Source organism: Lycium barbarum, chromosome 1 (assembly GCF_019175385.1).
Source record: "Lycium barbarum isolate Lr01 chromosome 1, ASM1917538v2, whole genome shotgun sequence".
Classification (NCBI taxonomy): domain Eukaryota; kingdom Viridiplantae; phylum Streptophyta; class Magnoliopsida; order Solanales; family Solanaceae; genus Lycium; species Lycium barbarum.
In genome coordinates this window covers 153836250-153857242 of record NC_083337.1, presented here as the reverse complement: position 1 = coordinate 153857242, position 20993 = coordinate 153836250, and the positions used below count along the sequence as shown (strand labels likewise).

At 35.8% G+C, this 20993-nt stretch overlaps 1 protein-coding gene across 2 annotated transcripts; it reads right to left on the bottom strand.

Annotated features, from left to right (window-relative positions):
* Window positions 1-12920: 12920 nt before the first annotated feature.
* On the bottom strand, window positions 12921-18639 carry LOC132645414 (PHD finger protein ALFIN-LIKE 3-like). 2 transcript variants are annotated; one of them, XM_060362385.1, is made up of 5 exons: window positions 18384-18639; window positions 17630-17662; window positions 14944-15172; window positions 13768-13897; window positions 12921-13457 (listed from the first exon to the last, which is right to left on the bottom strand). In XM_060362385.1, the coding sequence occupies exons 1-5, from the start codon at window positions 18481-18483 to the stop codon at window positions 13182-13184; spliced, it is 768 nt and encodes a 255-aa protein (XP_060218368.1). In that variant the 5' UTR covers window positions 18484-18639; the 3' UTR covers window positions 12921-13181. The 2 variants fall into 2 exon arrangements, with proteins under 2 accessions (XP_060218368.1, XP_060218377.1); XM_060362394.1 differs by having other exon boundaries at window positions 12921-13454; window positions 18384-18637.
* Window positions 18640-20993: the final 2354 nt, after the last annotated feature.

The following is a 20993-nucleotide window of genomic DNA, read 5'->3' as shown; positions in this document are numbered from 1 at the left end:
AACTAAGTCTGTTATGGTTAGAACCTAAGTAGTCCCCAGCAAAGTCGCCAAGCTGTTATACCCTATTTTAACCGGAGTCAAAATAGTTTACAACATCCCGGTAATTCCGGGGTTAATTAAAGTAAGGGAGTCGCCACCTAATTATTTACGGTGAATTAGGGCACCTAAAGTTTATTAAAGTAGTTATCTAATGTTGATTTTATTGTAAAGTCTACGAAGCCAAACGATTCTAGGTACGGGTTCAACTAACCGAGAGGGAAGGTATTAGACATCCCCTATGTCACGACCCAACCCCGTAGGCCGTGACTAGTGCCCGAGTTGGACACTCATACATACCTGTTAACTATAATCATCTACAGCTAGCATAGCAAGAACTTATTTATATATAAAGGCAGGACGTTATTTTAAAGCTGTCGTATATATGCATATCAAAGCCACTTGTCTCCTGAGGAGTTACAACTTTCAACAGTTTATATCGCACATAAGCCGGCAAGGCTGTCATATATGGGGGAACGTCCCAGTAATACATAAGCCGACAAGGCTACCATTTTACACAGCATCCCAAACATATATATATATATATATATATATATATATATATATATATATACGCAAGCCGACAAGGCTGCCACTACGAATGGGTACGCCCCAAACATAAGTCATGTCCACACAATGAAACAGTAACTATATACAGACCCACACATATGTCTACAGACCCACACATATGTCTACAGACCTCTAAGAGTAACGACAGTATCATATGACGGGACAGGGCCCCACCGTACCCTGAACAACCACATATACATACAACAAGGAGGATCTATACCACAAGGCTAGTCTCCGGAACAAAGGAGCACTCCAAAATAGCTGAATAGATATCCTATGCTGGCGGATCTCCGAAACGAGCGTCTGTACCTGCGGGCATGAAACGCAGCCCCCCGAAGAAAGGGGGTCAGTACGGAATATGTACTGAGCATGTAAAGCATGAAATATAGTAAATAGGATCATATCTGAAATGAAGAGTGTAGGACCCAATGTAACAATCAGAAACCATAAGACTTACCTTTAAACATAAATCATATGTGTTAACATCACACCCAAATCATTATAGGATTTAATAATCATAACTAGATAATCATACTGTATATAAGCATATATAACGTGTCCCGGCCCTCTAGTGAGGGGCTCGGTAAATAAAATCATCATACACATGTACATATAACGTGTCCCGGCCCTCTAGTGAGGGACTCGGTGAATAAATGATCATATGCCATCCTGGCCGCCATCCCCATATCATCATATCATATATATATATATATATATATGTATATATATATAACGTGTCCCGGCCCTCTAGTGAGGGACTCGGTGAATAGTGCAGTGGATCTGCGCACGAAAACATGTCCTGGCCCGGGACTTAGTGAAGGATGTAACGGTAAGCACGAGCAGAGTGATAAGCAACCATATACATACAAATCATCTTTTGAGACTCAATAGATAAGTAAACTAATCAGCTCTCAAGTGTCAGGATAACAATCATATTAAGTTCTTTCTAAATGTCATTACGAACTATAACAAGGAACGTTTCAGGGATCATATACATGTATCAAATTAACATGAAATAGCTTATGAAAGTCGAGGACACTTCTAATTACGGAATTATTTAAGAATAGAAATTTTTATACATCATATGTCAGTCAATCATATAATAGACTCGAGGCAATAGCTCGACTATCCTGAAAGTTCTAACATCAAGAAATGAATAACAATCATGAGTCATGCTTGGAACTAGAGAGTAGAATTACCCCCAAGTCTCATATTATATCTTACTTACATCTAGGACATGCCAAAAGAAAGAAGGGATAGGATTTACATACCTTTAGCGTTTAGTCGTAATACAACTCGCACACGCTGCCCAATAGTACCTTATCCTATATTAAGATATCAAGAGCTACAATTAGGCTACGAGGGAATTCAATACGTATTCTAACGCTAATAACCCCTTTCTAAACATTTAGACGACGTTTCGTTTGCATTCAAACCAACTACTACCACAAGCTAATATTGCTAGTCATGCATTCAAGTATCAACCTGAGACTATTTAACATGACTCGAGGGAATCTCGGACAGCCCGTACAATATTCAAAACAACCCACTCCATATACCAAACAACCCGCAATCTTCACACTTGACAAGAACAACAACACATACTTTCTTTCAATTCACAAATCCTATCAACAATCACATGTTAACAACGTCACTTACACAATTATAAGGAGCTATTTTTACCTTCTATTAGTTTATACAACAGCCCGCAACAATCACAATTCCAACTTGAACTATTAAACCTCATCTTTACCATAACGTCCATAACCATAACAACTAAACATCAATTAAATCAATTTACCAAATTTTCCTAAATCAGCCCCTACATGATCTCAACATAATCACACATACTCTTTTTGAACTTCATTCGTCCCTATACATTACAATACGTTTAACCACCCTCAATACATGTACAAGAAGATTAAACATTACTTCATATAGGCTTACCACACGGCTCAATATAAACTTCCACAACAACAATTCAACACGTTTAGCAACATTGTTTATATAATCGCATGAAACTATATTAACGACATACTAACTTCTACAACAGCCCATAACGACTTCAACTCCAATTCTTTTTAACCATCAATATCCTTATTCTTATTATAGAAAATATGACAATAACAATCAACATTCAAAGTGAAATTAATCCACCATTTTTCCAAAAACAGTCCACGGTCCCAACATCAACATATGAAACTTCTTTACACATTCAAATCTAAAAATAGTTCACGGCTCCAACATCAACATGTGAAACTTCTTTACACATTCAAACTTATTCCAAACATAAAGAAAATGATCAATTCTTTCCTTGAGTATTTGTCTCCAATTTGTGTCTTAGATTCTTATACTTATTCTTGCTTCTCCACCTCCATCTCCTTGTCTTCTCCTTAGAACTTTTATTAAGTAACAAAATCAGTTTCCTCCTTCAAAAATCAAGCTGGCCGAACAGCCATGAATATGTTTTCTTGTTCTTGAAAGTTAATTTACAACAAATGACTTGAAAGATGTCATTTGCACTATGCCCTATTCTATATATATGTTTACCAAGGTTGTTACACGTACACCCTCCTTGTTGACTCACCATTGCACTTGTTTTGTTATTTTTCTTATTTTGATTTTTTTTTATTCGAGTGGGGCCCACACGGCCTCTTAGGTTTAATTAATGAAGTAATTAAATTTTAATCCCACTTAATAATCTAATAATGGTAAATTAATTCCCAATCTCCAATAATATTATTATACCAAATAAAATTTATAGGCAACTTGTGCCTTGAACAAAAATCGGGAGTTAAAAGTCTCCACCTCGTATCCTAAAATAATCTTGTCTTTAACTTGTCGCGTTTATCTTAAACTATCCCAATGTATAAAAATACGGGATATAACACCCTAAATTCCATTAATAATGGTTAATCCGACCGGACTCAAATTTAATTAGGCTAAGTGTAAATGTAGTATTATAGAAAAGAAAATAGTTTTGTAAGTATTGCTAAAGTTATAGATAGATATGTAAGAATGCTATTAAAATAGGGCTTGTAGAAATAATAATTTGTATAAAAGAGCTTAGTTATAAACTGAAAGAGCGCGGGATATGTAACGTTTTAAACATAGTTAAAAATAACTCAAAAGGGGAGGTCTTAACTAATTTTGTTTTGAGAGTACGGACAAGATAGGAATTTTCTTTCTCCTTTTTATTATGTTTATTAACTACGCCTAGCTAAAAGGTGTACGTGATTGATTCAAACTTGAAGAGTTGTTTATAAAATATATTTGAGTTCATATTTGTATATTAGTAATACCTTAAGATTTCCAATATAGTAAGAATGAAAACATAATTCAAAAATATGTGTCCGTGGCTTCACGCCTTTGAAAATCAATTGCTTTAATATAGATAAATATTATAGGTACTATAAATAATTTAATACGAAAGAAGAAAATGAAACTATGGAATTAAATTTCAGTTTTCCTTAAATTAGCTATTCATTATCAAAACTAAACCCCACTAATTTCGCAAAGGTTCATCTAAATTAAGAAATAAAAGTGTTAGTCATGCAATACAAATTAAATGCACATGCAAGAACATATAGAAGAGCAAACAAGTAAACAACAAAATGGGACGACTAATGGACAATTAGCCAAATTCCATGGCCTTTGGTACAGCCCGAACGTGGAAAAAGAAAGTGGCACACAGCAGCTGACGGCAAGCAGTGGCTTAGGAGCTTATGGCAGGCAGTTGCTTATGGAAAACAGTGGCGCACAGCAGCCTGAGAGACGCGGCAATTTTCACAGAGAAACAGCGGCGATAAGCGATATCATCTCGTGAAGGTGACAACAAGGTTGTCATTCAGTGGCGGTGTAGCCGAGTCTCAAAAACGAGACTCTTAGGCTCCGGAGTATATGCGAAAGAAAAGAAAAGTAACATGAGAAGTAGCACAAGGTAACAGTAAACGGAACAGCAAACACCAAACATCAATCTTTTCTCAAAATAAGCAACAAAACAAAGAGTTGGTTCAGTCGAGTATAATAAACATTCATTGGAAATTTGCCGCAGCCAAATTGATCAAAAAAAAAAACAGTGTTTTCAGCCTCAAAATACGATAATAAACCAGCTGAGAATAAAAACTGAAATTTTAACTCAAATCGCAGCAGAAACTCAGTTAAAAAAGGGCAGCAGTTCACGGCCCAAAAGTACAAAACGGAGTGGCCGAAATCACAACAGTTCGTGACCATAAACAGGGCAGAAGATGGCTGAAATGTAACATGTCACGGCTCAAGGGAGAGCAGTAAAATGAACGAACAAAGTAGACTCAAAATAAATGGAGGGCAGTTTCAGTTTGGTCATGGGTAGAACCAAAATTAGCTACTGAAAAACCAGCAATCCAACAATAGCGTGTCAAACACAGTCAACGTATATCTCTTCAGAACAACCATCTCTCAAAACAGCAAAGCAGAATTTCACTATGTGAACTTAAAGATCACACATATGCATATTAGGATGGCAAGATATCCAGATGTTTTTTTACAGAACATTTAACCTCAGAAAGCCTAAAGCAACATCTAATGACACAGAAAGAATACTTGCATACAATCAATATAAGAAGAGGAACCAACTCTTAACAGCAGACCCGCTAAAGCCATGCGCAAATAACTATTCCTGAGGTTAAAACATAGACATATCTGTAATTCAAGATTAACTCTTCCTTAAACTGTTTCGGGACCAATCACAAGATAAGAATCAAATACCAATCATATCTAAGGTGTTGTATTTTAAATGGGAATCCTAACCAAACTTAAGTAACTAATTAACCCCCTAGGTCCATACTTAGCATATAACATCGACTAACAAAATCTAAATTAATATACACATAAAACGCACACAAATACTGATCTTTTAGCAGGAGCAAAGAACTTTATATTTAGAAACTTCAGACGCATAATTAGTATGACTCAGTTTATAGGACTCGTAAAGCATATTCGGATGTCAACAAATGCTAGGAACTAAGACATTGACTTTAATATCTATTCACCATTCTTCGACGATAGCAGCCATAGGCAATGAGAAAAGGCAAACATATTTCTTGAATCATACATGGTACAGTGAGGCATTAAGACATGGTTTCTATATGCTAACAGAATTTCAACTAAAGGAATTTCAACAAGACGAGAAACTCAAATAGCATCAGATTGTACCTGTTCGTGGTGCAGTGAAGTGGGACGTCAAAGCCTCGAATCTACTCTCGTATTGACAGATTTGACACTCGAGTCAAAATTAAAGTACTTCTGTCGTAATTAAAGTTCTTTTGCCGAACAGCGACGAAAGTTGATCGAATTATGAAAACTTAACTTTTCAATACAAATCTCATAACAGAAAGTATTTTCTGATTTGAAAATGTTTAAGATCAGATTTTTTGAAAACGAAAGAAACTCAAGACTTTAGAAAATACCCATCTATCACCAAAAATCCCCCCCTCTCGGATATGACTCAAGGATGTATTTTATAGGCGGAAGAAAGTGTTAGGGTTAACGACTTTGAATTTCAAATTCGCAAAAATCCAAAAGGGTCACGGGTTGAGATTTTTTTTTAACTAAACTTTGAAATCGAGTCAAAGCTTCTGCTAATCTGAACGTTGGAGTCCATTTCATGTGATTGCTTCAACCTTTTTCCCAAGTTGACCGAATTTTCTGGTCTTTATGAATCGTTTATGTTTTGAAGCGAGAAAAGGGAATGACTTTCTGTCAACGACAGGCGGCTCAGGCATCGCGACAATTTGGTGTGGAAATGGGGTGGACATGGACTGTGTATGGCAAAAGAGAGACTGATTTTTTGCTAAAACGGAAGGGAGGGAGAGAGAGAGAGTAGGGTAGAGGGAGAAGACGATGGTGCGGCTGTGAGAGAAAGGATTAGGTTTCCTTAGGTTTCAACTGGTTAGAATAGATGGACCAGGTCGGGTATAACGCGGGTATGGGCTGGTCTCGCCTGGTGGGCTGGATTATTTAAATTGTTGGGTTGGTTGGTTGGGTAAGTTGTTTAAAGGATGATTTGGGCTGGTACCGAATTTTGGACTGATTTTGTTGAGTATTTCTCCTTCTAATTAATTCGTTTTGGGCATCTTCATCTTAATAATTTGGACCGGAATTAACCACTTTCAAATATATAATAACTTCTTATTGAAATAAATAATCGTGCAATAAATATTTGAAAGTATTCATATAGTGCTTTGTTAAGTAAATTTGAAATAACTCGTCCAAATTATTATTGATCAAGAAACGCAGATAGATTAATTGAAAGAAAAAAGGGGGACAAAATTGCGTGTAACACTCACAGCCGTCAAGTGTTGAAATTCACGGGTGTCGCCGCTTCATACTCACACCCGTCAACTGTGGGCATCAAGAAAAGAGTTGCAAAATTCACGGGTGCGACTACCGTTGTCATACTCTCACCTGTCAAGTAAGGTCATGGATGTGAACACCAACTTCAAAGAATGCATTCGTAGGGGGAGACACTACATTCTCCTATAAATAGAAGCATCACTTTGCTTACAAATCATCCAATAATTTACAAGACAAAGTGTTAATCTTGATCTATTCTCTTTTCTTTCTCTTGTAGTAAAAATATTTCTCCAAGTCTTTCAATATTTCTAGCTTCTTAAATTCATATTTTCTCTTTTCTAACTCCATAATGGAGTAATCTCTTTTTGTTGGGATAGTTGAAGAACATGGTGTAATGATATATTATCTTATTTTAGTTATTCCTTGTCTTGATATTATTTAAGTGTCATGCTTTGTGTTGGAATGATATGTTCTACTAATCATTATTGTTACTTAGTATATTTTGTGTTATGATTATAGTTATATTAATTTGTACTTCTAACAAGGAGGAAAATTAATATACTATAATAATCGCAAAAAATATATATGTAATAATAAATTTTAGTCATCTATTATTCCAAATCTTTGAACTTGCTTCTTTTAATCCTAATTCTCACGGAGGGGTTATTTCAAGTTAGTTCTTAGATTTAAATCTTTATCTTATTTCTTTCCGTCCTAATTCTCACGGAGGGACAGTCTCAAATAAGTTTATTGATTTGAGGGATCTCTATCTTATTTCTTTCAATTCTAATTCTCGCGGAGGGATTGTTTCAAATAAGTTTATTGATTTAAGGACTAATCGCAAGAGGTCTTTATTCCTCATAACACAAATCAAGTCTAGGAACTATTTCTACTGTTTTGTGGAATTTACTAAAAAAAGGTTTTATTGTCATATATACACTAAGTGGATTCAACGACTCCCAACTCTTTCTTTTAAGATAATCTTTTGAAAGTTGTTTCTTTTGTTAAAGTAATTTAAAATTTAAGTCACTACTCTCCTTTCATCAATCTGATTCTCTCAAATAGCAGCAAAAATACTACAAGTCTGTAGCATAGATTTTCCAATCTCTGTGGGACGATATCTTAAACTATATTATAATTTGACAGAGTACGAGCGAAATTTTCTATGCACTTTGGCCTCGTCAAATCTGAACCAAGAGCAATATTTCTACAAAAAAGGTAAGGGTTAACCTTCTATTTTCTTCCCCCACGAACTGAATTGATTGGAGCACTTTAAAGGTAAGAAATTGAAAAGAAACCGCATAAAAATCAACATTAAGTTGCTAGGTTTATTGGGCTGTTTTGTGGACTGTTTTGTGTTGTTGGTTAGCTATCTCTTTTGCTACTGTTCCTATAAGTTTTGGAAGGTAAAAGGACTTGGAGAGACCCATATAATTGAAGAGTAGTAGGCTCATAGTTCGTCGTTACGTTTCAGGTCGATTAACACTAGTATGATAATCGTTTTCTGCGGAAGTGAACACATGTAGGAACTGCTTTTATTGTGAGTTAATTGAGGACTTCTAATCAAGGTAAGGTTTCAATTATTCTTTATGTATATGAGCTAGCTGAAGCTTTACTTATATTCGCTTGTCAAGAACTTGTGAAACATCGACTAGAAGTCCTAATCTATTGTTGTGTTGACCTAATGGATTGTGGAGGTTATTCTTGTATTGTTGGAGGGCTGGACGTGTTGTTGATTGTTATTTTCATTGTTGTTGATGTTGTTAATGTGTGAATAAATTCTAGAAAGAAGAGGAGTTCAAACTATTGTTGTAGGATCGGAAACCGAGCTTGCCGCTCGCTATGCTATAATTATGAATTTTTGGGATTGTTCTTATGGTGTTAAGGAGATGGATTGATAGTGTTGATTGCTGATGTTGTTAATATTGTTGTTGGTTCCTGTTTTGGATTTTGGAAGTAAAGAAATGTAGGGGAGGTGCTGCCCAATTTTCTAGAAATGAGCTACTAGCTTAGAAATCTGTTTTAAGCCCTTTCATAGCTTAACCATAATTTTAATGTCTTGATGTAGGTTGAAGTACTACGGGCAGTATACATATATACATATATATATATATATATATGTAGTGAGTCGTTGATAAGCACAAAGGTATGTAAAGCTATCCCTTCTTCCTTCTTTGGCATGAATTACATAAAATGAACAAACGATGAACACATGTGATTCCAATGAACTCTAGTTCTTAGTAGTACTTGACATGATAGTTGTCTTTGATACCCCAAGTGTTAGTTCATCCTATCTATTCTCTCGAATCGCAAATGATGATTCATTTTGTACACGATTTCCCCTAATACTAATTGTTCTCACATCGATAATAACTCTTTCAAAAGATATTCTGAGATAACATGATTGTGCATTCACAAAAGAGTCTTCATACAGGATTATGAGTTACTAATTAAAGGCTTGGCATTCGTATACATTTTCATTGCATCATTTCACCTAGTCCCTTACTAAAGGGTCGGGTACGGTATATACATAGATTTCACCAAGTCCCTTACTAAAGGGCCGGTACGATATATATTTACATAACCACGGATCAACTGGCTTTTCTCACCGAGTCCCTTACTAAAGGGTCGGGTACGGTATATATGTATGTATATGACTTCACTCACCGAGTCCCATAATGGGTCGGGTACGATATACAGAGTATATATATATGCATGACTCACAACATAAGGTACCAATGCATTGGTATCCCTTGATTATCATACTTATCTCCTGTCATCTTTTCACTCAGTCATGATCTTCATTATTGTACTTCATGCTTTATATATTCAGTACATTTTCCGTACTGACCCCCTTTCTTCGGGGGCTGCGTTTCATGCCCGCAGGTACAGACACTCAGTTTGGTGATCCTCCAGCCTAGGACTTCTGCTCAGTTGCTTGGAGAGCTCCATTGTTTCGGAGCTTGAGTCATTTTGGTACAGATCCTTTGATATAGACTTATGCATATCCGGGGGTACGGCGGGGCCCTGTCCCGTCATATTTCACTGTTATACTCTTAGAGGTCTGTAGACATGTGTGGGTTGTATATATGTTTTGGTAAGCTATATCGACGTAGTTCGTTTTGGATATTCCCGTATATAGTGGCAGCCTTGTCGGCTTGCATATTTTGTTATGTGCTGGTTAGCTGTGACTCCTCAGGAGACAGGTTCATTCTGATATATGACATTATGAGTCTACAACACGCTTTTACAAATTTCCATATTGTCCTTAGTTTCAGTCTGATTATATCTAGCAGGTTCGTATACGAGTGTCCAGCTCGGGCACTAGTCATGACCCATCGATTTGAGTCGTGATTGGTAACCCCTTAATACACATGTAATCATAAATCTTAAGTAACCCCTTAATCCACATGTAATCATAAATCTTACTAGGTTCTCTTCTTTTCCCCATAAATTAGTATATGTTTATTGAAAAGCTGCCTCTATTATCCAATTTCCAAAATGCTTTGTCTGCGGATTCCTCTCCAGTTGGAGGTTTAACCTTTTGCAATATGTGATTAGCTATCTCCTTAGGTACTAGCTCCCTTATTTGCTCCTCCTTCCATCTTTCTTCCTCGTGAACTTCATTTACCAGTACTATAGTGAAGTCACAAGAATAATTTAGTGGCATATATGAACCAAAACCCCTTTTCCAGTCCAGTTATCTAACCATAAGTAGGAATTTCCTTGTCTTATTGCCACCAAATGTCCTGATCTATGGAATCTCTACACTGTAACATCTTTTTCCACACATATGCTCCCCCTTTTCATTGTGCCAGAATTGTATTGGTTTTCTTCAAATATTTGTTACTCATATAAGTCCTCCACAAAGATTGTTTTGTTCTAAAATTCCACCATAGTTTGGCAAAAAGAGCTTTAGACATATCTTGTAGACATCTAAATATTATTCCACCCTCTTCCTTGGGTGACATAATGTTGTCCAAGACACCCAATGCTTACTTGAATTTCCAACAGAATTACTCCAGAAAAACTTAGCAAATATTTTATGAATTTGTGCAAGCACCCCAAAAGGCGAATCACAAGCAGATAAAAGTTGGATAGGCATACTCTATTACACATGATTGATAAGAGTTGTTCTTCCACCAATTGCTAATAGCTTATCTGTTCATGAGCTTAACCTATTCTGAATCTTGTCAGTGATCTCCTTGAAATGTGCTATTTTCCTCCTTCCATGGTATATTGGCACTCCCAAATATACAAATGGAAATTATCTTCTCGGGATATTGATACAATCAACAACACTGATGTAAATACACTAGACTCTTCTCCTTATTAATTTTTTGGCCACTGATTTCCTCATATTTTGCCAAAGTGTCCATCACAAGCTTTAATGATTGTGGCTATGCAGAAGTGAAGATTATTGTATCATCTGCATATGCCGAATGATTAATGTATGGACTCTATTTTGACATACCATACTCACATACTCCTCCTTGTGTAAATCATTCAAAGCCCTTATCATGCACTCTGCTGCGATGATGAATAAAATAGGTGATAAAGGATCCTCTTATGTTTCTCTTGATGATTTAAAGAACCCATGTGCATGTCCATTGATTAAGATAGCGTACTACTATTTGAAATGATCATGTATACCATATCAATCAACATCTCACTAAACCCCCATTTTCGTTAGCATTTTGGCTAAGAAACGCCAAGATACTCTATCATATGTCTTTGCCATATCCTGCTTAATAACTGTATTGGCTAGTTTGCCCTTTATTCTTATCTCATGAATAATTTCTTGAATTAGTAGAATATTCTCCACAATGCTTCTGCCTTTCACAAAACCTATCTGTTGTGTAGAGACTATTTGAGGAAGTAATTTCACTAGTCTCTCATGTATGATTCTAGATAAAACTTTACTGATGAAATTACTTAGACTGATAGGTCTAGGATCAGATTAAGTAGTCACTTCTACTACTTCCTTTTTCTTAGACAGTAATAAAAGATTAGTGCATTTCACGTACCTTGGAAGTTCATGAGTACAAAAGAAAGAATTTATCATAGTAATCACAGCTTTAGTAATGATATCTCATGTAGCCTAAAAGAACTTTTCAGTATACCCATCTGGACCCCTTGCACTATTAGCATTCAAACCAAATACTGCATTCTTGATTTCACTCTCTTCAGGAAACTCTTTGATCTCTCTGTTCTGTTCATCTGAGATCAGCTTAGGAATATGCTTCAGTAGATCAAAGTCTGTAGCCTCGGTTTCAGCAGTGAACTGGTTTTGAAAGAAATTTATAGCTTCCTCTCCAATATCCTCCTCCTTGTCCAGCCATACTCCCTATTGATTCTGATTGTATTCTTTTCTCCATCCATAAACCATTGCATACCAGACTTCTTTTTCCAGAACTGCTCCTCAATAGCATAAAATTTAATTAGCTCTGTTTGAACTTTCTGAAGTCTTTCCTTGTTAGCATCAGTAGGATGTCCTTCAAATTCTTGTTCATGTACTTTAACCACTTCTTCCAATGTAGCAATCTGTTTGAATATATCCCCATAGGTATCTCTACTCCATTTAGACAATACTTGACTCGACTTCTTTAATTTGCTGTGAAACAAAGGGTCTGTCCAGTAGGATCTTCAACCCAAAAGTTTAGGAATCTAAAAGATTTCTTGATAACCCTACTATCCTCCTTAGGAGTTACATGTAATTAAAAGAGGAGAGTCGCCAGATCCTTGCTTGATTAAATGTTCAACTTCAAAACCAGGAAATAAGTCCTGCAACCCCTGATCGGCAAGACATCTATCCAGCCTCTTGAATACACATTGTTTATCTGATCTGCCATTCCACCAAGTATACATGTAAGCTGACAAATATGTATACACAGGAGTGAAATCTTCAATTTCTGCGAATGGCACTTCTAAACCCGCATAATCTGAATTTATTTGGGACTGAGGGATAACTATGATTGTCATTGTAGCGACCAATGAAGTAATCATTACGAATAGAAACAGTTGACAAATTCACAATAATGAGACTTACTCCTACTGAAACAGAAAATACTTAAAATCACAGTTGACCTGTGTTTTGGCTAAATTACGACTATTTATAACTAAACCAACAATTAGAACCCTATTCATCTGCATGTTAGAGCCAAATACAAAGATGAATCACAACCATCACACATCCTCAAGTTAGAGCCAAACAACTTAAATATCCTGACCAACATCCAATTTTATATGTCAACTCGAGCTCTCTTGTTGCTACAAGATGGACACTTGTATTGCTTAATATGCTCAGCCCTGGCAGGGGTAATCTTCACACAATTTCCGTGGAACCACTTCTCACATATGTCGCAGCATATCCAAAATTCATCTGCTGCATAATTCTCTCCACAGGCACCACAGAGTGTCTCGCCATGCTCATCTTCGTCCTGCTGCTCATCCAAGCCCTCCTCTTCATCTTTAGGCTGCAACTTTGTAAACTTCTCCTGATGATTTGGTGCCCTCTGCTTTTGCCACCAAAAAGTAAAATAATGATAAACCAAAAGAATTTAAGATCATGAGGCCAAATGAGAGGTATCATCGCAGTAGCTAGGCCAAAACAAACTCTCCTTGCAACCTCTAATATGGAAAACAGAAAAACAAATATACAGTAGAATGATGTTATAGGTGTTCAATCAAGATACTTGATAAAATCTCAAAATTAGAATCTCCCAAATCATGCAAGAAATGCATCTAATGCAAATTTCTCTCAGAAAAATTTAAACATCATGCTACTTCTAACTTGCAAACCAACATATTGTGCAGTGATAGACTTACCGCCTTGGAATTTGACTTGGATTTTTTGCCACTGTGGGTGGAAGATTTTTCTTTCTGTTGTTTCTTTACAGCACCAGTAACTACTTCATATATTGTAGGCAGATCATTTATCATGTTGAAAAGCCTCTTCCTGAACAAGAAATAGGAAACTATGAGCAACGGGGAGATGAAAACTGCAGTAAACTTCATGAGGTGCGGATCTGTGATGACTTCTGTCACCACTGAGGAATATATGATATGTGTCTCAAACAGGAGGCACAATCTGGGTAGGGTTAATTGCAATGCGAACCTAATGGACTATTCTGTCCAATATGCAGGAGGGCTAAGGAGAAAATAACCAGAACATGACTTCCATTAACATGAGATTTACTTTTCTAAGTGAAAGGTTAGAGCATTATCAATTTATCAAACCCTCTGACAAAGGATCCTTCATGTAGCAAACACAATGCATAAATGATTTCAAATTGAACCTTGCTCAATAATAGCTCTTTCACAATTTCAAAGAACATACTTGGGCATGAATACTATGATTTTGGTTGATCGATTGGGCTTAGCCAAAATTAGGCTTGACAAGCCTTAAGGTATGTTAATCATACAGATATCCAAGCAACAAGAGGTCAACTTTCTATTGCTTTGATAAACATTCCATTTGAGATCTGTCCGTATATAACAAAATAATGCAAGCTTGAGGAAGAATCTTTTTAGCCAGTAACTAGAACACCTACTTTTCTAATTGAATAAGCTCATTTTTACCCATGCCCAATAATAGTCTACGCATACAATTTAAATAAGCAGGCTCAACATTTATACCTTCTCTGGAACAGTAACAAACTAGCACAGCTGTAAGTAGCAGCTTGATACCAAAGAGTGTCTAAACTATATTACCGACCATAAAAAATACTATTACTTCAATGCAACAATCCCAATTCAAATAGAGGCATGGAATTGATTGAAAAAACAAACCAGAAAAATAGATCAACAAATTGAAGTACTGAGAATCAAATATGAACATTATATCAAATGAACTACTGGAAGCAAATATCTACAAAGGTTATCACATCACCAACAGCCTACATATATTTTTTTAATCAAGTGATGGTCTTAACTGCATAACAACCATTAAGCATGGAAATATGTGGGCTTACAACAAATAAAAATTCGGATGAGAAGAAGTACCTGCTGGGTTTATCAAATCCAAATCTAGCACCAAAATAGAAGGCAACAGAAAGCAACCAAGAGTCACTATGGACAGCAACTAAGGCTAGCCAGTCCTTTTCTTGCATCCCATCTCTAGCAAAGTTAATACCAAGAGCAGGCTCAGGGAGCTCTGGTGGTACTTCTTCAGCAGGCAGATTGACCTCCCATTGTTCATTTGGGAGTCCGTATAAGCACAAGTTTTCCTTCTCTGGATAATACACAATGGACATGTTTAACTGCTTGAACTAGAAATATATAAATCTTAAAGATGGATTAAATTACCAAATTAGGAGTATACCACATTAATGTTAACCAAAAGCTCTTTGTTCCGTGAAGAAGTAGACCATAGTATAAAAAAGGAGCATAGTAAATTTTACCACAAACTGAGCCTCAATAAAAAGAGAAGAGAGGAGTATCAATAGGGAACTCGAGTACCCTGAGTTAGTCACCCTATATATGACACATCCGATTGCAGGACTATCAGTCAGAGACATATATATGGTACTTCCAAGTTCCAATAGCAAAGCAAGTTCAATTTTGAAAACTTTAAACAAACATTTTCATCCATAAATTACCATTAAACGCATCCAAATACAACAATAGTTAGGTAAATTCATTTAGCAGAGCTACAGAAGCAAGAGTAAAAGCAAATCAGGAGCAAAGACACAGGATAAACTATATGTTTAAGCTCAATGCCCTGTAATTTTAGAACACTACTTCTAACTTATTACAGATATGGCAATACAGAACTTGATCGATATGCAAGAGAGTTTACGTCTCCAATCATCTTTTTGCTTCTGTACTTGGCCAATGGAACAAAATAGAGGGCTGCAAAGAACTTGACATGCCAAACTTAGTAAGCTGCAGAAGGTGACATGTACATAACATTTCTTTTTACACAGGCTGGGCACTAAAACTTGGCAATGCCAGATTTATAAAGCTGCAGACAAGTACCACTGAGCTGTTAAAAGAACCAACAACAATTGGCCCCAGTGCCAAAAACAAGTTGGGGTCGGCTATATGAATTCTCCTAATCATGTTTCTCCATTTAAACTTGTCTCATGCCATGCTATTACCAAACAAAAGTAAAAGTAAATAGAAAAAGGTAAATATATACAAATAGTACAATATTAAAATTTCTCTATCTCTTGAGAAACATATAAATCGATGATAAGGCTAAAATACTCTTAGAAACACATGAGCCCTAAATAAATGTACTAACATGACAACAAATTCCCATCTAGTTGACATCACCTATATAGATCTTTCATTCCATTGTACGGTATCTTTAGCTAAGTCTGCATAGATTCTAGGAAATTGTAGGTCTTTCGAGACAGCTTCCTTTTATACAAAAGTTTTAATATTATCGCTGATTCAAAAACCCAGGACGAGAATAGAGATAGAGTCCCGTTCTACATGTCAATACCGGCAACAATGAAATTTATAGTAAGAGGAGAATCACAACCTAGTTTTCTCCAAAGGAATCTTACTGTGTGTGTTGAGTCGTACAAATTAAAGACAGGAAGATTGAGCAATTAGAAAGGAAAAAAGCCAAATTGGTCATAACAAAAAAGAGCTAATCAATTGACTGCTCCTACATATATTCCTAGGACCAAAATACACCCTAATCCTTTCTTCCTACCCTGAGCAATTATATCAGCAGGATCACATATTTAGGGGCGCAACTAGTGTTAAGGATACGGGTCCGGCAGAACTCAATAGCTTTGGCCAAAAGTTATATTTGTGTTAAGAAATCCACTTAATATGTATAAATAATTTATTCAGAACTCAATAAGTTTCTTTTGTATAATCAAGAACCTATAAACTCAAAATTTTGGATACGCCTTTGCACATGTCAGCACCACCTTATCAAACATAAGAATGAAAGGGAGCCAGTTCAAGGGGAAAGAAAATAGTCGGGGAAAACAACAATGCAGCAAATGTGCAGCTAGTATCTAATTTAATCAAAAAATACACTGGGATTAGCCAGGCATAATATACAGTTACTTCAACAAGGTTTCTTTCTCGCATGTGACCGCATCTTTAATGAATAATTACAGCAGCTTGTTGTAGCTTTATTTATGCAACAAATGAACCTATGTATCAGACATCACATTGAGTTCTAAGTCAAGTAAACAGCTGGGCATCAGATGGAACAGTCTGATGGTCAGTTGTAAAAGTTTTTAGACCTAGTTATCAGCAAATGACAACTGGCACAAAACAGTTTAACAATTTATAATGAACTGATTCTGTTTCCTTAATAATCTTCAAAGAAAAAAGAAATGCACAACACAATAATGACGTGGACACAATAGTTGCCAAAGAACAAATAAACTCTGCAAAAAAGGCAGATAACGTTCCCGGACAATACACAATAACATCATCTTTGTCTAGTCCAACATCATATTCTTTAGTACCCAAAACTAAAATACAACAACAACAACAACAAGCCCAGTATAATCCCACCATGTGGGATCTGGGGAGGGTAGAGTGTACGCAGACCTAACCCCCACCTTGAAAGGTAGGGCGGTTGTTTCCGAAAGACCCTCGGCTCATACCCAAAACTAAAATGAAACAAAAAAATGCAATGACAGTTGCTGACAGGTTATGCAAGTAAAATTTACCAAACTTATTACTGAAGGTCAAACTGGAATAAAACCCTTACCAGGATCACACTGCTGATAAAATTCTTCCACATCTGGAATTTTACAAAAACAAAAAACCCCATTAGATAAAGATATATATTTTTATAAAGACAAAAAGATTTAAAAAAATGAAAAGGGAAAAATAAACACTTGAACCAAAGAAAACACCGTTCCTACTGTTTGGAATTCGACAAAAAAGAGTGGGGTCAATAATTTTCTCAAACGCTTTTAAAATTGTAACTTTTCTAATATAGTTTCTACATAAGCAAACCTCCATCCGAATACCATATACTCGAGAAAAAAAAAAAAAAAAAAAACTGTAACTACTATTTGAAAAGTCAATTATTATCTCAAAATCCTTAAAATTGTAAACTTTTTTAATATAGTTTCCAAATAAACAAATCTCATCCGAATTTCACATAAGCTACAAGAAAATACCATTGCAACTATTTGGAAAGTCAATGATTTTTCTCAAAATCTTTAAAATTGTAACTTTTCTAAGCAAGGTCCCGAGAAGGGGTGTGACGCAGACAGTTTACCCTAATGTAAGCATTAATAACTGCTTCCACAGCTCCAACTCATGACCTATAGGTCACAATTTTACCGTTGCTAAAAGGCTCCCCTTCAATTTTGTAAATATAATTTCTAAATATTTAAATCTCCTCCTAATTTCACACACACAGACACAACGACAATAACAACAACAAAAAAAGAAGCTATAGGGTTTAAATTGAACATTTATTAAACTTTGAGGTAAAAAAAAACGAATTAGACCTGTGGTAAGAGCCTTAATTAAGGCAGCACGACGACCTTTGAAATCCCTAAAAACATCCTCAACAGTACGAGGATTATACTGTTCTTCTTCACCGTCCATTAATTATTTATACCAAAGGAAATTTGAGAAAAAAGGAGAGTTTGTAGGGCTGCACAGTGAGGGGGAAAAAGAGAGGGAATGGAAGGGAGGGTTTTTGAGTAGTAGAATTGAAGGCGAGATGACGAGTCCGAGGTGGAAACCTAGTGGATAACCTTAAATTATGAAATAAAACCTAGTAGTAATTAAAATGTTTTTGTTAATTTTTGGTCTACTAAAAGTTTACCCGCACTAATATTTATATGTATTAAATTATAAAAGCTATGTTAAATTACTCCTTTGGTTTACTTTTACTACTGTGCACACTCCTTAAAAAATAATAAATGAAATACATATTTTACCATGATACTAAAATTAATTGTTGTATAATTGTAGTTGATTTGGAAAATGATTTGAAATGAGTAATTAATGCTACGGGCAAAACAGGAAAAACAAATTAGGTTTCTCTTAATATATGAAAGTAGACAAGTAAAAGTGAAATTTTATTTTTGGCATTGTGAACAAGTAAAAGTGAACGGAGGAAGTACTTAATTTAGTGTTAATATTTGGTACAAATAAGTATTTATTATTTAGGACGGCGGGCGTGTCACGCAATTAACGGTTAATTTGTTTAAAACGGAGGGTAAATTTAAACCTTGCTCATAATTTCGAGGCAAATTTGATCCTTCTTCCTAATTTTGAGTTTTGAATTTTTTTTTTTTTTGTTCCTCCTTTCTCTCTTCCCGCCACTACCTCTACCACTAATCACTCTTTCTTGCTCTTCCTCCTTGTCTCTCCCCACCACCATTATCATCATCACCTCCACCATCAGCTTCTCTTTCCTTTTCCTTTCTTTCTCTCTCCTCGTCGCCCCACCATCACCTACACTACTAGGGAAAATGTGCTAAACGACTTAAACATTCAATATGAAATACTAATTTAATGCATGCATATAACTGCATATGGGTCAAAGAAGGAAGAAAATGTGATTAGCGATACAGCTAGTAGCGCAGAGAGGGAAAAGGAATAGAAATTAGAAACTCAAAATTAGGGTAAAGGGTGCCCCCGAACTATGCTTTATGCTCAAATTTACCCTCCAACAACAACATATTCACTATTCAGTGTAATCTACAAGTGGGGCTAGGGAGGGTAGAATGTACGCAGACTTTTAGAGAGGTTGTTTTCGATTGACCTCGCTCAAACGAAATACCCTTCGTCTTATAAAATTAATCACTTATTGTGTGACACGTGCCATCACCGGATGCTAAACTTTTACTGCTTAAAAATAAGGTAAATTTGTTCCATTTCGCATAGTCTAGGAAATTTAACCCCAACTAGTAACAAGCATATCTAACCCAACTATTAGCGGAAGACAAGCCTATTCCATTTGGCATAATTCAGCGGCAAATTTGACCCAACTAGTAATAGTGAGGGCATATTTGGCCCAACTATTAGCGAAGGACAAATCTACTTCATTTCGCATAGTTCAGGCCAAATTTGACCCTTTGCCCCAAATGTTATAACAACCATTATGCATTTATTGATCGATTTGGTGCATGAACTAAGATAAACAAATCTGGAAATTCGAAGTTCAGGAAATCATACGAATCCAATTGTTAACCAGATCGTGGAGATAAAGAAAAGAAGCAAATGGAACTGCAAATTTGCTATCTAACTGAGAATTACAGCGCTTTCTGCATGAACGTTAATACTTCATCAGGGAAAAGTGAAAGCCTCAATGTGTGTATATATATATAGATAGACCAATTAATCACCTTCAGAGTTAGTAGCGATTTGGCCATACAAACCAAAAACTTTTTCACTTTTTTTTGGAATTTTGGAGTTGGAGTTGGAGTTGAGTTGTGTTTTGCCACAGTTTTTAAAATTGTATTTTTTTTGTTGTAATATACTTGTTTTAGTTGTGAAAAAGGTGAAAAACAAGTTTTTCTTGTTTTTCAAATTCCAAATACAAGTTGTATTTGGAATTTTCATGGCCAAACGCTAATTCTGGAAAAAAGTGGAAAAAAATTCTGGAAAAAAGTGGAAAATTCTTATGGCCAAACCGGTCCTTAAAACTAGAAGGTAAATTCTTGATAAAATCGACCTGAACAACTTATAGAGATTCTCTTCACCCCTTTTTAATTACTAATGGAATATCCTTCACTATTTTATTAAAAGTGGAACGAAATGATCTTGTTTTTCTCCTCGGTTGAAAAGAGATGTCCTGGGCAATCGAAGAAGCACTTTGATAAACAAATTTGATTTTGACAGATTCAATTAAGGTATTAGTGTTTGTTCTATTATACAATTTATTTATGGAACAGTTTCAAAATCTCCCTGAATAGTTATATCATAGTATTTACATGAGGTTTCTCTTTAAAGAAAGTCACCTAGAGGACTTAGTTGATCCATAATTTATGTTTCATCTTTCGTTTCCATTTTGTTTGTTTCGAGAAATCTATCGAGCAATTCCGACCAGAGGCGGATCCAGGATTCAGAGGCTCTGGGTGCCACTCTGCTGTAAAGTAGACGTA

Excerpts from the sequence above, each read along its gene's own strand:
- LOC132645414 (XM_060362385.1), bottom strand. The coding sequence starts at position 18,483 with ATGGACGGTGAAGAAGAACAGTATAATCCTCGTACTGTTGAGGATGTT. Across the intron at positions 17,663-18,383 it reads AATTAAGGCTCTTACCACAG|ATGTGGAAGAATTTTATCAG; the intron begins GTCTAATTCGTT and ends GTAAAATTCCAG. Across the intron at positions 13,458-13,767 it reads CCAAGTCAAATTCCAAGGCG|CAGAGGGCACCAAATCATCA; the intron begins GTAAGTCTATCA and ends TGGTGGCAAAAG.